General features: G+C 44.4%; 1 protein-coding gene across 2 annotated transcripts in view; it reads left to right on the forward strand.

Moving 5' to 3' along the window:
* Nucleotides 1-11,989, forward strand: part of POP1 (POP1 homolog, ribonuclease P/MRP subunit) — a 39,036-nt gene extending 27,047 nt beyond the window's left edge. Inside the window, exons 13-16 of one of the 2 annotated variants that reach the window (XM_059994963.1) lie at nt 803-994; nt 2,091-2,245; nt 8,316-8,657; nt 9,598-11,989. In XM_059994963.1, the coding sequence (XP_059850946.1) occupies nt 803-994; nt 2,091-2,245; nt 8,316-8,657; nt 9,598-10,252 (1,344 nt within the window). In that variant the 3' untranslated portion in view covers nt 10,253-11,989. The remainder of the gene's footprint in view (nt 1-802; nt 995-2,090; nt 2,246-8,315; nt 8,658-9,597) is intronic. The other variant, XM_059994964.1, reaches the window with a different exon arrangement.
* Nucleotides 11,990-13,549: the final 1,560 nt, after the last annotated feature.

The following is a 13,549-nucleotide window of genomic DNA, read 5'->3' on the forward strand; positions in this document are numbered from 1 at the left end:
GCAGCGGGGAAGATGAGTTTAGTCTCAGATAAACTGAGGGGCCTCAGGACGTCCCAGGAGCAGATGTCCAGGAGACAGGTTTCTATCCCAGGAGGAAAAGTTGGGACTAAAGAGATAGATATTTTGGAATTCCCAATATGTAGAAGGTAGTGGAAACTTGACCAAAGGTAAAAAAAGGAGACTCGGGACTTGGTCATGCATGAAGGGCATTCGTGAGTTAGACTTTGTAGCGTGGAGGTGGTCTCCTGTGTAGTCTTCTCAATTGAGCGTCAGGCCTGTCTCCACCTGGCAAGACTGCAAGGATGTTGTTATCCACTCCCTGCAGTCCACTTAATAGATCATTTATAGCATCTTCTCTTTTAAGACCTGCTGAGAAATTTTCTTAAAAGCTGGAGTATTTCCCCACGTGCCCCTCCTTGAGAAGTTCTTGTTTATAGCCCTTTTACTTCATGACCACCAATCTTAACCAAACTAAATGTAGGGACAGAGTATCACAATGTAAGATTAATCCTGATAGATAAGGAATTAGCAGAATGAATGTATATTATTTTATTACTTTGAATCACTTAGTATCTTCTAATTTAAGACAATTTGGCATTTTCTACCAAAGCACTTGTATAGAGGAAAATCATCCTGGGAGAAATACCTTGTACTTAAAATGGCTCACATTTATTTATTGAGAACACCTTTTTCTTGCTTTTTAAAAGAGCATTGAACTTTGTAAAGCTGCTTATAGGGAGACCCAGTAGGATCTCCCGGAAGACTAGGGTTGTTTGTCTTGAATTATTTTCTTCCACTTCAGGATTTAAACCGGAAGAGGAGTGAATTGCTGGTGCCCGGGTCACAGCTTTTTTTAGGTCCCCATGAATCCAAGGTTCCTATACTTTTGATTCAACAGCCAGGAAAAGTGACTGGTGATGACCAGCGAGGCTGGGGAAGTGGCTGGGATGTCCTCCTCCCAAAGGGCTGGGGCATGGCTTTCTGGATTCCATTTGTAAGTTACTCTTCGATTCTGACCAACAGTTACAACATTTAAAATACATTCCTAGTGAATGCCAAGCACTGAAAATGTTCCTGACTTTACGCACGACCTAGAAATTGAGTGCTAGTTTTCTGCCCTTTGAGCTATAATCCTGGATATAAGATACTTCATAGAGTCCCTGGAGCCCGGTTTTCATTACTAAGAGTTGTGCTGACATTTTTTGAATTTTTGAGGTTTTAAAAGTGGCCTGATTTTTGAATAATAGTGGCAACAAAATGTTGAGGTTTCTTTACTTGAAATTTGTTACAGTTTAAAAGCCAAAAGACTTCGTTTTTATAGACGTATAGAATACAGTTTTTTTTTTACATTCTGTTCCATTTATTCCTCTTTTATTAACTGCAGCGAAAAATTTTATTAAAAATCTAATGTGTGTTTTTTTTTTCCTGGTTAAATAATTACTTTGAGCTAGAAAGCATAAAGGACATGACATGTAAGACCGTTAGATTCAGGCAGGTAATTAATTTTAGTGATTATGCGTAGTGCAAAGGACATTCAGTTAATCATTTAGGAGTGGGAATATTTTTAAATCTAACTTTAAAATTATGAACTGTTTTAAGCATACAGAAGGTATACCTGTGTACCTTTCACCCGCCATCCAGCTTAAGAAATAAGACATTACAGGTTCATTGGAAGCGCTCTGTGTATCCCTCTCCAATCCCATTTCCCTCTCTCCTTCTAAAGGAATCACGAGTCCTATTTTTGGTGTTTGTCACCATCATGCATGTTTTTATAGCTTTATTAAGTGTGTGTGTATATCCTAAAATAAAATAGCTATATTTGACATGTTTTTAAACTTTATTCCTTGTATAAATGCTTTTGCAACTTGCAGTATTCACTCAACATTGAGATTTTTCCATGTTGATTGGTGAAGCTCTATTTCGTTCATTTTTACTATTGTATGGTAACCCATCGTGGGGTAGTTCCCCAGTGTATTTATCCATTCTATTTTTGATGGGTATTTAGGTTTCCCATTTTTCTCCATACAAAGAATTTAGCAGTTTCACTTTAAGTTGGTATAGTGACAGGATCTTTCTGGCGTTTCTTTTAGATCTATCGAGGTGCAAGAGTTGGAGGATTAAAAGAGACTGTAGTGCATTCTCAGTATAAAAGGTCACCTAATGTCCCAGGTGATTTCCCAGACTGCCCTGCTGGGATTCTCTTTGCTGAAGAGCAAGCTAAGAATCTTCTTGAAAAGTACAAAAGGTAAGAAACTGGCTTCTCTAGTTTGATGTCTTTTTTTTTTTTTAATAAATTTATTTATTTTTTGCTGCGTTGGGTCTTCATTGCTGAGTGTGGGCTTTGTCTAGTTGCGGCGAGCAGGGGCTGCTCTTCGTTGAGGTGCGCGGTCTTCTTATTGCGGTGGCTTCTCTTGTTGCAGAGCATGGGCTCTAGGCACGCGGGCTTCAGTAGTTGTGGCACGCGGGCTTCAGTAGTTGTGGCTCATGGGCTCTAGAGAACAGGCTCAGTAGTTGTGGCGCACGGGCTTAGTTGCTCCGCAGCATGTGGGATCTTCCTGGACCAGGGCTCGAACCCGTGTCCCCTGCATTGGCAGGCGGAATCTTAACCACTGTGCCACCAGGGAAGCCCGGCAGGCGGGTTCTTAACCACTGCATCACCAGGGAAGTCCCTAGTTTGATGTCTTAAGGGGAAGACACATTGAACAATCATGTTTGTCCTGGCTTCAGGGACTCTTACTATATAATGTGGAGTTCTTAGACTTGTCAACATTCCCAAGACATAATTAAGAAGATGCTACTTAGGTCAGGAGATTGCCCTATATCTAAATTTTATAGCCCATGCAGGTTACAAGCCTTTCTCTTTGTTATCTGCTTCACTGATGATGGTGTACACCTAAGCTGTGGACCTGAGTTCCGGGCGCTTGTTAATTGATTCCCGCTACTGAGCCCTGCCTCCTCAAAATGGAAATTGTGTCTTTCGTAATGGTTATAGATGGAGTACATACTTATGAATTTTAATGAAAGTATGGAAACATGCAAAAATACTTTATAAACTGGTGTATTCCTTTTATCCGGAGAGATAGCACTGTTTTTACATTTTGGTATCTATCCATCTAGACTTTTTTCTTTTCCATTGGAGGAGTGGCCAGTGAGGGGTTTTATTTCCTTTATACTCTGGAAAGGAAACATAGGGCACCGGTATTTCCTACTGAACTGTAGACTTCGGGAAGCACAAAAACTCTCTTGTTTGTTGTGGCATCTGCAGTATCTAGCCGGTGCCTAGTGCACAGTGGGCCTTAATACCTGTTTTTTTGTTGACTGATGAATGGGTGACTAATTGAATGTTGTATTTCCTTGACTGTGAACTCCACAGTTGTGCTCTCCTGTGCACGGCTGCAACTCTAGAGACAGGCTTGGCCACAGCTGGCTTGGCTTTCCGGCTATTGTTTGAATGATGGATGAATGAGTGAGTGAGTGAACGGGGATACGTTCCTGGATTGCTGGTTTACAAGCCCTTTGAGGGCAGCCATTGTGTGTCGTACATCCTACGCCTCCCATAGTGTGCAGGGGCTTCTCCATGCTTGTTAAATAATAATTGACAGTAATACTTAATTTCTCACCCTTTCGATTTTTTTATGTATGCAAATTTTTTGTAGACACAAATTTTTTTTAAGGCATTGTATTACATCTACTATTTTGAAACCTGCTTTTTTCATTTAGCTGTGTATTATGGAAAGTTTTCCCATATCAATAAATATGACTCTAAACCAAGAGTTGGCAAACCCTTTCTGTAAAGGGCCAGATGATAACTATTTCTGGCTTTGTGGGCCCTTTGGTCTCCATGGCAGCTGCTCAACTCTGCCATGTGGCATGAAAGCAGCCTCAGAGGACGCATAAATGAGTGAGCACGGCTGTGTTCCAGGCTCACGCTATGGACAATCCTATTTGAATTTCATAGCATTTTCATGTGCCACACGATATTATTCTCTTGTGTTTTTTTCTTTCCTTTTTTCTTTTTTTTGGCCGCACCGCGTGGCTTGTGGGATCTTAGTTCCCCAACCAGGAATGAAACCCGGGCCCCCTGCAGTGGAAGCGCGGAGTCCTAACCACTGGACCTTCAGGGAATTCCCTCTTGTGTTTTTTTCAACCATTGAAAAATGTAAAAACCATTCTTAGCTCGCGGGTCATACAAAAACAGGCAGTGGGCCAGGTTTGCCCAGTGAGGTGTCGTTTGCCAATGCAGTATGGCTGTCCTGTGATCTATCAGTGGCCCTGTAGGTTCTTTCTGAATCTTTGCTCTGTGCTTCTGTGAACAGCTTTCCATTTGTATCTCTACGTATTTGTCTGATCTATTCGTTTAGCACATGTTGACTTAGAACTTGCCATGTGTCAGAAACCTTTCTAGGCACTGAGGCTGCAGCAGGGGACAGGACGGGCAAAGTCTGCTGTGCCCTTGTGGAGCTTATTCTTGATGGAAGTACGTGTTTCTACACTAGTGGGAGGGATCCAGGCAAGGGGAGGGAGGCTAAAATGGCCAGAGCAAAGCCCTTGAGTGAGGACGACGGGGTGGCATCCAGGGCATAAGGGGAGGAGTGGCATTCCTTAGGGTCAGGCTTAGCTGTCTTATTTTTAGTAAGGCTGGAAGGCTGACTCTGAAAATGTGAATACAGATTTCGGTAGGCTAGACTCTGCGCAGAGGTTGGGTAGTAGTCTGATTGTGACCGTCTTCTCTGAAAAATAGGCAAGGTTATCATCTAGGAATAAGGGGGAGAGAGGCTGTTGGAGATTTGAGGAGAGAGGAATTGATATAAACAGTGTTCTGGGAGAGTGGAAGATAGAATCGACTGGAGAAACGTATCAGATTTGTAAGAAATGTAGGAGTCCGCTTAAGTTGTGTTGATAGTGAGACCCTTCGGGACTACTGCATGTTCTTCCCCAGCCACGTTCTGCCAATGAGGTGCTGGCGTGGGGTAGTGGAGGGTTGAATGTAACCAGCAGGGGCTTTGCCGGAGGAGGGACTTGGGGGTATGTGTAAAGGGAGTGACTAAGTTCTCTTAGGAGAACTTAGTTCCTAAGTGTCTCTTAGGAACTGTGGCATCTAGGCTTCCAAGGAGAGAGATGTGAGGACGGTAGTGAGCAGTGATGAAGTGGTAAACGAATACAGTGAGTCCCCTCCATTTGAACCTTCAAGTTGCGAACTTTCAACGATGTGAACGTGTGTTCCATCAGCGTCAGGCGTGAGTGAGATTGCAGCTTGCCCTCCATCTCCTATTGCTGAGGATCCTTCAGCTCTACCATCTCCCACCTCCTCTCCCTCCTCCAGTCAGTAACTCTTCTTGCCTGTTCACTCGATGCCAGCCCCGTATGCCAGCTGTTGTACTGTACTACTGTACTTTTCAAGGTACCGTACTGTAAGATTAAAAATGTTTTATTTTTTGTGTTTGTTTTCTATGTATTATTTGTGTGAAAAGTATTGATATTATAAACCTATTATAGCACTATATAGCCGATTGTGTTCGTTGGGTACCTAGGCTAACTTTGTTGGACTTACGAACAGACTGGACTTATGAATCCGCTCTTGGAACGGAACTCATTCGTATGTAGGGGACTTACCGTAGGAAGTTCCAGTGGTTGAGGAATTGTTGCCGTGGAGAGGTAAATGGGCAGGCAACATAGGAGGCGTCATTCTGAGTGAAGGATACTTGAAATTGAGATTTTAAGGTGGAGCAAGTGTTGGCAGTGACCGAAAGGTAAGGTGTGACCAGGAGAGTGGGTGGTTGAGATGGGGGGAAGTAAAAAGTGTGAGAAGTTTCTGGTGGGCCAGGGTACTAGAAGGATGAATGGGTCGGGATGGAGCAGAAGGCAGAGTGGCGGGGAATGGGGTGCCTGGGGAGTTGACCGAGGCCCTGGCTGAGCAGGGAGAGCCAGGTTTATCTGATGGCTTGTGCCTCAGGGGAGCGGGAAGGAGAAGAAAAGCGGTCTGGGGGCATCAGGAGGAATGTGCTCACCCCTAGGCCTGTGGGGTGTGAAAAAGAAAGAGCTATCACTTGAGAGGAGCTGTAGTGGAAAGAAGGCAAAGAAGGACCTTAGGCTCAATCTCATAAATAAGATTTCTAGTTAAAAAGAAAAAAAAGCTGCATGCTTTGAGGATTTGACGTACCATTGGCAAATGGCTATTTGTATTAGTGTAGAATTTTACCGCTAGTTCCGAGGGTGCCTGTTTTCCCTCACGTCCCGATAATGTGGGCTATTACCAATCTTTTATTTTATTTTTTTAATTAATTAAAAAAAATTATTTATTTATTTATTTTTGGCTGCGATGGGTCTTTGTTCTGCACGCGGGCTTTCTCCAGTTGTGGTGGCTTCTCTTTGTTGTGGAGCACAGGCTCTAGGCGCACGGGCTTCAGTAGTTGTGGCTCGCAGGCTCTAGAGCACAGGCTCAGTAGTTGTGACACATGGGCTCTGTTGCTCCGTAGCATGTGGGATCTTCCCGGACCAGGGCTCAAACCCGTGTCCCCTGCATTGGCAGGCGGATTCTTAACCACTGCGCCACCAGGGAAGTCCTTACCAATCTTAATACTGACAAAACATACATGAAAAAATGGCATCTTACCGTTCTCATTTTTTGTTTGCTTACAAGTGAGGTTGGGTACTCTTAAGTGTTTTCACCATTTTTTGTCTCTCTTTTTATAAACTGCCCGTCTCTCTTTTTAAGAGTTTCTGGGTGAGGCAAGTACCCTGAGAGGGTTTTTCACCAGCTGCCCCTCTCAGGAGGCCAGAACACGTTTGGTTCAGTCTCCAGAATATAGGCTCAAACTGAACCTCTGATTAAGTGTACAGGTTCATTTCCATTTGAGGTCCTAGGGCATAGCACACAGTAAGAAACAGAGGGGGGAAGGAATGTCTGGGCCTATCCCCGAGGAGACCATCAGCCTGAGGGTGCAGCCTGGGACTCCCACAGAGTACCCCAGCCCGGAAGGGCCCATGGCCAGGCTGCTCCCTACCTCTTGGGGTCATTACATACCAGAGCAGGCCCTGGTTCCCACTAGTTAGTGGTTTTTTGAAGGTTCTCCCTCACTTACATGTTGCTGGAAAAGTCATTTGGTATCACCCATGTGGAGGGCAGTTTGGAATATCTGTCAAAGTTGCAAGAGCTAATAATACTCGTTGCCTTAGCACTTCCACTCCCAGGACTTTATCCTGTGGATATACTTGTACTTGTACAACATGTTCAAGGTCATTCATGGCAGCATCGTTTGTAGAAGCAAAAGCTTGAAAATAATCAAAATGTCCTCAAGGAGAGGACTGTCTAAATAAGGTATAAACCATCCAGTGGGATAAGACTTGTGCTAAAGAGTGAGGGATGTCTTGATGTGCTAATATAAAATGACCTCCAAGATATTTTGTTAAATGAATAAAGTTAAGCAAAAGAGTATAGGATCAGTTTGCCACCATTTGTGTAAAATGGGTAAAAAAAGAAATATGTATATGTCTGCTTGTAAGTTTATAAAATGTCTCTAGAAGGATATATAAGAAACAGATGATGATATTGTCTCTGTGGGGGACAGCTGGGTCACCAGAGGTCAAGGGTGAGAGAGAAACTTCACCATCACCCCTTTTGTACCTTTTTAAAAAAATTTTTTTTTTATTTTTGGCTGCATCGGGTCTTAGTTGCAGCACGTGGGATCTTGTGTTGCAGCGCGTGGGCTTCTCTCTAGTTGTGGTGTGCTCTCTAGTTGTGGTGTGCGGGCTTCTCTCTAATTGTGGTGCACAGGCTCAGTAGTTGTGGCGTGCAGGCTCTCTAGTTGCGGTGCATAGGCTTTCTAGTTGGGGCACGAGGGCTCCAGAGTGTGTGGGCTCAGAGTTGCTTAGTTGCTCCATGGCATGTGGGATCTTAGTTTCCTGGCCAGGGATCGAACCTGCATCCCCTGCATTGGAAGGCAGATTCTTAACCACTGGACCACCAGGGAAGTCCCCCTTCTGCACCTTTTGAACTTCAAACCCTGTGAGTATTCAGGGGCATCACTGCACAGCTCCAGGAGCACCCTTTACCTGCAGCTCTTCAGGAGTGGCGCCCCCCGGAGTGAGGCACGTAGGGGGACTTCGTGGGCGCATCATCTATTACAGTAAAAACCGAAGAAAACAGAAACGCTCAGCCCCTAGAGTTGGTTATCATTAGTTTTTAAAATCGTATTTCTTAGAAGACTTTTTTGTATGTTTGTTTTTAAAATAGAGATGGAGTACGGTGGCCATGGTTATTTTGATTGTCCATCCTAAATTGTTCAAAATTGGTTCTCCTCTTTGATTTCCATTAGACGCCCTCCGGCAAAACGGCCCAACTACGTTAAGCTTGGCACCCTGGCACCTTTCTGCTGTCCCTGGGAGCAGTTAACTCGAGACTGGGAATCAAGAGTCCAGGCCCAAGATGCATCGTCTGCAGCTTCCTCTCCTGGTGGTGAGGAGAGTAGCCTGAGGAGAGATGTGGTGCCTTGTGCTCCCATGCCTGGAAGGACTCGACAGCTGTCTGATGACGAGGGCACACCCCTAAACGACTCCAGCGAGCCCAAGGGAGTGATGGACACAGATGGTCCAGCCCGGGCGGGGACTGAGGGGGTAGTGGGCCAGGGTGCCACCGGCAGTCTCCTCTGTGTTCTGAGGTAAGTGCACACGACTTCCGGGTACTTTTTTGGATTGTCTGTTTTTTTGATACTGACCAGGAAGTAAAAGTTATCATTGCTCCTTTACACAAAGCCCAAGTGAATTTATGGACCTTCTGGAAGGGAAAGCCAGTGAATCATAGAGCGCCCAGGGAAAAGGCTAAATCACATACATTTGCTTTGGGGCATGATGCTAACTGACGAAATGATTTAAAATATCGCGTCAGTAGACCTAAACCAGGGCAGTTTATGACCTATTTTATTTAGTCTTTGCTCACAAAGCAGTCCCCTCACGATTGTGATCTTAAGTAATGAAGAACCCCTGCAAGCATTCTTTAGATCGTTGAATTAGATTTCTTCCCATTGCTTTTGAATGACCTGCATTTGTGGCCGACTAGATCCCCATTCATTGTGATATTGTCATATCACAGAGGTTACTGTGTAAAATGTGTTCTTCTCTCAGTGCTGCTGCAGGCTATCCGATTCTGCTTATCATTAACCCTTTATTCTGTGCTCTGATTTTAAAAGAGTGCCAGCCCTTTGCTTTATACTTATTTTTCTGTACAGTAATTTCATATCCTTCCTTCTTACTTTTCAGATAAGTGTCCCTTAGAGTTTCTTTTTTCATCAAAACATCAATCCTTTTTACTCGAATCCTCTCACTGTGAATATAGCCATAGATTCTACTCCACTGTCTCATTTTTCTCTGCCTTCAACTTGAAACCTTTAATCCTTGAGTCTCAGAGTAGTAGACACATAAAAAGAAAAGTATCGTTACACAAATGTATATTTTTGATTTTTAAAAAATCGAAGTTTTGATCCTTTCCCCCCATAGAGTATCAAAAAAATCAAATGAACTCCAGCAATGTCCAGTCTTCTAACTGCATATTTTCCCCTTGAACAAAATATCCTCAAAACGTGTGTCTCCTACTTCATGCAGGAGTAGAAGATTACTGAGGCAGCTGTCAGCCTGGTGTGGACCCAGTTCTGGGAACAGTCGGGCAGCCCCACGAGCTCCTGGCACAGGGCAGCAAGAATTGAGCAGAGAGGCCTGCCTGTCCATCCTGGACCGCTTCCCCAAGGCCCTGGTGTGGGTCAGGCTGTCCCTGCTGAGGAAGGGCAGCCCCGAGCCGCACACCATGATCTGTGTTCCAGCTGAGGAGGACCTCCTCCAGCTCAGCCAGGATCGGCTGTACTGTGGGCCCCAGGAGCCCAAGCATAGTGACCCATTCAAGAGCCAGATCCGGAAACAGAAGGAGAAGAAGAAACTAGAGAAGAGGCAGAAGCGAGGCTGTGCTGCATCCAAGGGCCTGGCAGAGGGGGACTCTGCATCTGGACAGCAGCCTCTGACCCTGGGCTTGTGGTCAGGCCCTCTCCCGGTTGTGACTTCTCACTGCTCCAGAGTTCTCCTTGGCTTTGTTACACAGGGAGATTTTTCCATGGCTGTCGGCTGTGGGGAAGCCCTGGGGTTTGTTAGTTTGACGGGCTTGCTGGATATGCTGTCCAGCCAGCCAGGAGTGGAGAGGGGTCTCGTGTTGCTGAGGCCGCCTGCCTCTCTGCAGTATCGATTTGCGAGAATCGTTATTGAGGTGTGAGGTCGGTTTACATCCTGGCACAGATAATAACTGTGTTTGCCAAGTCCCACAACTGGAGAGTTGTTTTTGCTGTCTTCCGTTTCAATATATCATGTTAAATTCCTTGGAAACGAGAATTTAAAAAATTATGTATTTATGCAAATGGATGAAATGTTTACCTCATTCCAGTAATGTCCTTGATTTCCATCTTTCCCTGTCCTTGCTGTAATACTTTAAAATTTTTTGGCATATATAGCCAAAAGGTTTCGTATTTTGATTTCTTGGTCTGTGTAATTCTTGCTGAAAATAATTAGAAGCCCTATTGTTTTCTTGTGTCCTTTCAAGAACAAAGGGCTGTCAAGTCTATTTGAAAAATCTTGTAGTCATGTGATAAGCGACGACGGTTGTTTAATGATTTGATTGTTACAGAAGTGGGAAAGACTAGAAACATCTGGTCTCTGTGCATGAAGTATGGGCCCCTGTGGGCCACGTTAAATTCTGTACTGTGATCAGCATGCCCAACGCTTTACACCATAAAGAAGGAAATCGTGGAAAACGTATTGTTGCCTCTTTTCAGGCAGGCTCAGTTTATGGCAAAAGTGTTGAGATGGAACTAGAGTGGTTTTATGACCACTCGTCCTCTGTGTTGTTGACCAGCGCATGATTCCAGGAGTTACTTAATTTTTCTGTGCTTTGTTTCTGCAAAGAATTTTTCAAAGCCATAGAGGAGCATTTCTCAAAATATGTTCTATGAAGTATGTTACCTAAGGAAAAGAGTCCAAGGACAGAGTGGGAAATTCTGGGTTAAATACAGTTAAGCGGGACTTCCTTGGTGACACAGTGGTTAAGAATCCACCTGCCAATGCAGGGGACATGGATTTGAGCCCTGGTCCGGGAAGATCCCACATGCCGCAGAACAACTAAGCCTGTGCGCCACAAACTACTGAGCCTGCGCTCTAGAGCCTGTGAGCCACAACTACTGAGCCTGCATGCCACAAGTGCTGAGGCCTGCGCGCCTAGAGCCCATGCTCCGCAACAAGAGAAGCCACCGTAATGAGAAGCCTGCGCACCGCAATGAAGAGTAGCCCCTGCTGCCAGTGCAGCCAAAAATAAATAAATAAATAAATACAGTTAAGCACTTCTTTTTAAAGGACTTCTAGAACCTTCCATGTGATAATGTATATTGTGACTCCAAGAAGTGGATGATAGTCTATAGTATCTTTTTTTTTTATAGTATTTTATAAATCTTTTTGAGCCCCAAATTCTGTTTTCAAGGACCAGTGTTCTTAGGGACATACTTTGGGAAGTGCGGCCGTGCAGTGCAGCGATGACCTCTGCAAGGTGATAGCTAAAATGTCGAGCTGCTTTTAAACGTTCATGCAGTCCCATTGTCCACCTGACATTTTGAGCAGGGTATAAAAGAGGGGTCTCATCCTGCCCCATATGGAAGAGTGGCGTCATCACTGCTTTTTTTCACTTGCAGGGAAGCTAGGTGCTCATCAGCTTTTGGTGGCTGTGCACTCACACTCATATGTCTCACTCATACTCTTACTCCGTCGTTTTCTGCCATACATTTCTAGCAGAGCTTAGGTGGGATTAGTATTAATTTTTTATTTAAATGTACAGTTAGGTGTTATTGACGTAAATGCATTGTGTTTCTGCAATAGCGTTTGGCAGTGACTGTCTTTGGGAGTGACAGGCTGGGAAGAGATACAGCAGTATTACAGTAGCCAGTGAAACGTCTGTCATTTTCCCTCTCACTCTGCCTCTGAAAGTATTTGTGTCCAACGCAGATGAGACTGAAAAAAATAGTATAATTCTTTTTTGCTTTCTGTAAGCAGAATAAATTAAAATGGCACCTCGTGCTTGGTTGTTAATATTTGATGGGCCATTCCTCATTTATTTTCTAGGCTCTAAGCCACTTCTGTGGCTTAGCTCGCTTGATGACAGAAATCTGAGCGAGCTGTGTCACTGTCTCATTCCGTACAGCACCCCGCGTGGGCCCTGCTGCCCTGCCCTCATCACGGGGGACAGGGCACAATTGCTCTGCTTTGTGGTGGCAGGTCAAAGAACTATGCGCTAAGAGGATAGACTAGCATTTCCCAAAATACATTCCTGGGAGCACTGGTCCCTGGAGATGTTTCCTGGGAAAAAAGTGTTTCATGGCTACATAAATTTGGGGAAGGCCATATACTGTACCCTCCTATTGCACATCCACAATGAATATTTGTATAGTTGAGGCTCTGCAAATACCGATAGGAAGGACATCTGTCTTTCACAGACCACCACTTTTTTTTTTGCATACCTATTGTCCGAAGAATGCTAGTTTCGTGAAATATACCTTGCAAAACAGTGTGACAGAATTTGCATAAGTAGATAAACAGGAAAGTGTCCATTTCTGTTGTGAAAAAGACTGATAGGAATGATCTTATTCTCTATAGCAATGAAATGAATGGACGTGTTTATGGTGATCCTACTGGGTGTCTGCCGAGCAACCGAATAAGGACAGTGTGGCTCCCGCCCTCTGGTTGAGCAGCAGAGATTTCACTCGGTCAGGAAGTGTCCTGAGCAGCCAGGTTGTGAGCTGAGCACCCGGGACCAGCTACACGCCTGAATTGTGCATGAAACAGAATTCTGTCTGTGTGATTATGCTCTGCTTTTTAAAAATAGTACATAAGTAATGTTTTTATATTAATAATCCACATTCATCATAAAAACCTGGAGAATGCAGATAAGCAACAACCATCACAAAACTTAAGTCACCTGGATTTTCACCATCCAGGTTGTAGGCCCAGTTACCTTTCTGGTGCATATCCTTCTAGGCATTGAGATGTATGGCGGCAGTTTTCTTTTAAGGAAAATAGCATCAGCAATATATAGTGTATAAAAAACCCATGCAGGACATGCGCCGCCTAAGTGCATGTTGTCAGTTCCTTATGGAGCTTATCGTGACCCTAATGTTCATTCTCCTTTTATCGGAAGTTAGTACTCGATGTTGCATTGCTGTCTTGGCTGCCACCTGCCCAGGGTGAGTTCTTTCTTCCCGGCCAGTGGCAGGTGATGTTGCCAAAATCTCGGCTTCTCTGTGCACCGTTGCCGAACAGAAATAGGGAGACAGAGGTTTTGGAGGATGAGAGAGATGGCTTTATTTTTCTGCCAGGCAGAAGGGAAGACACAGCAGGCTAGAGCCTCAAGAACTGCGCCTCCCTCCTCGGAGAATCGGAGAAGATTTTATACGCGGGGCTTGCAGTCCGGGGTATGTGATAAGGATCAGAGTAGTGAAGGCCTTGTATTCTTTTTCCTTTGCATTATTTCAAA

This window comes from Delphinus delphis, chromosome 17 (assembly GCF_949987515.2).
Source record: "Delphinus delphis chromosome 17, mDelDel1.2, whole genome shotgun sequence".
In the NCBI taxonomy this organism is placed as follows: Eukaryota; Metazoa; Chordata; class Mammalia; order Artiodactyla; family Delphinidae; genus Delphinus; species Delphinus delphis.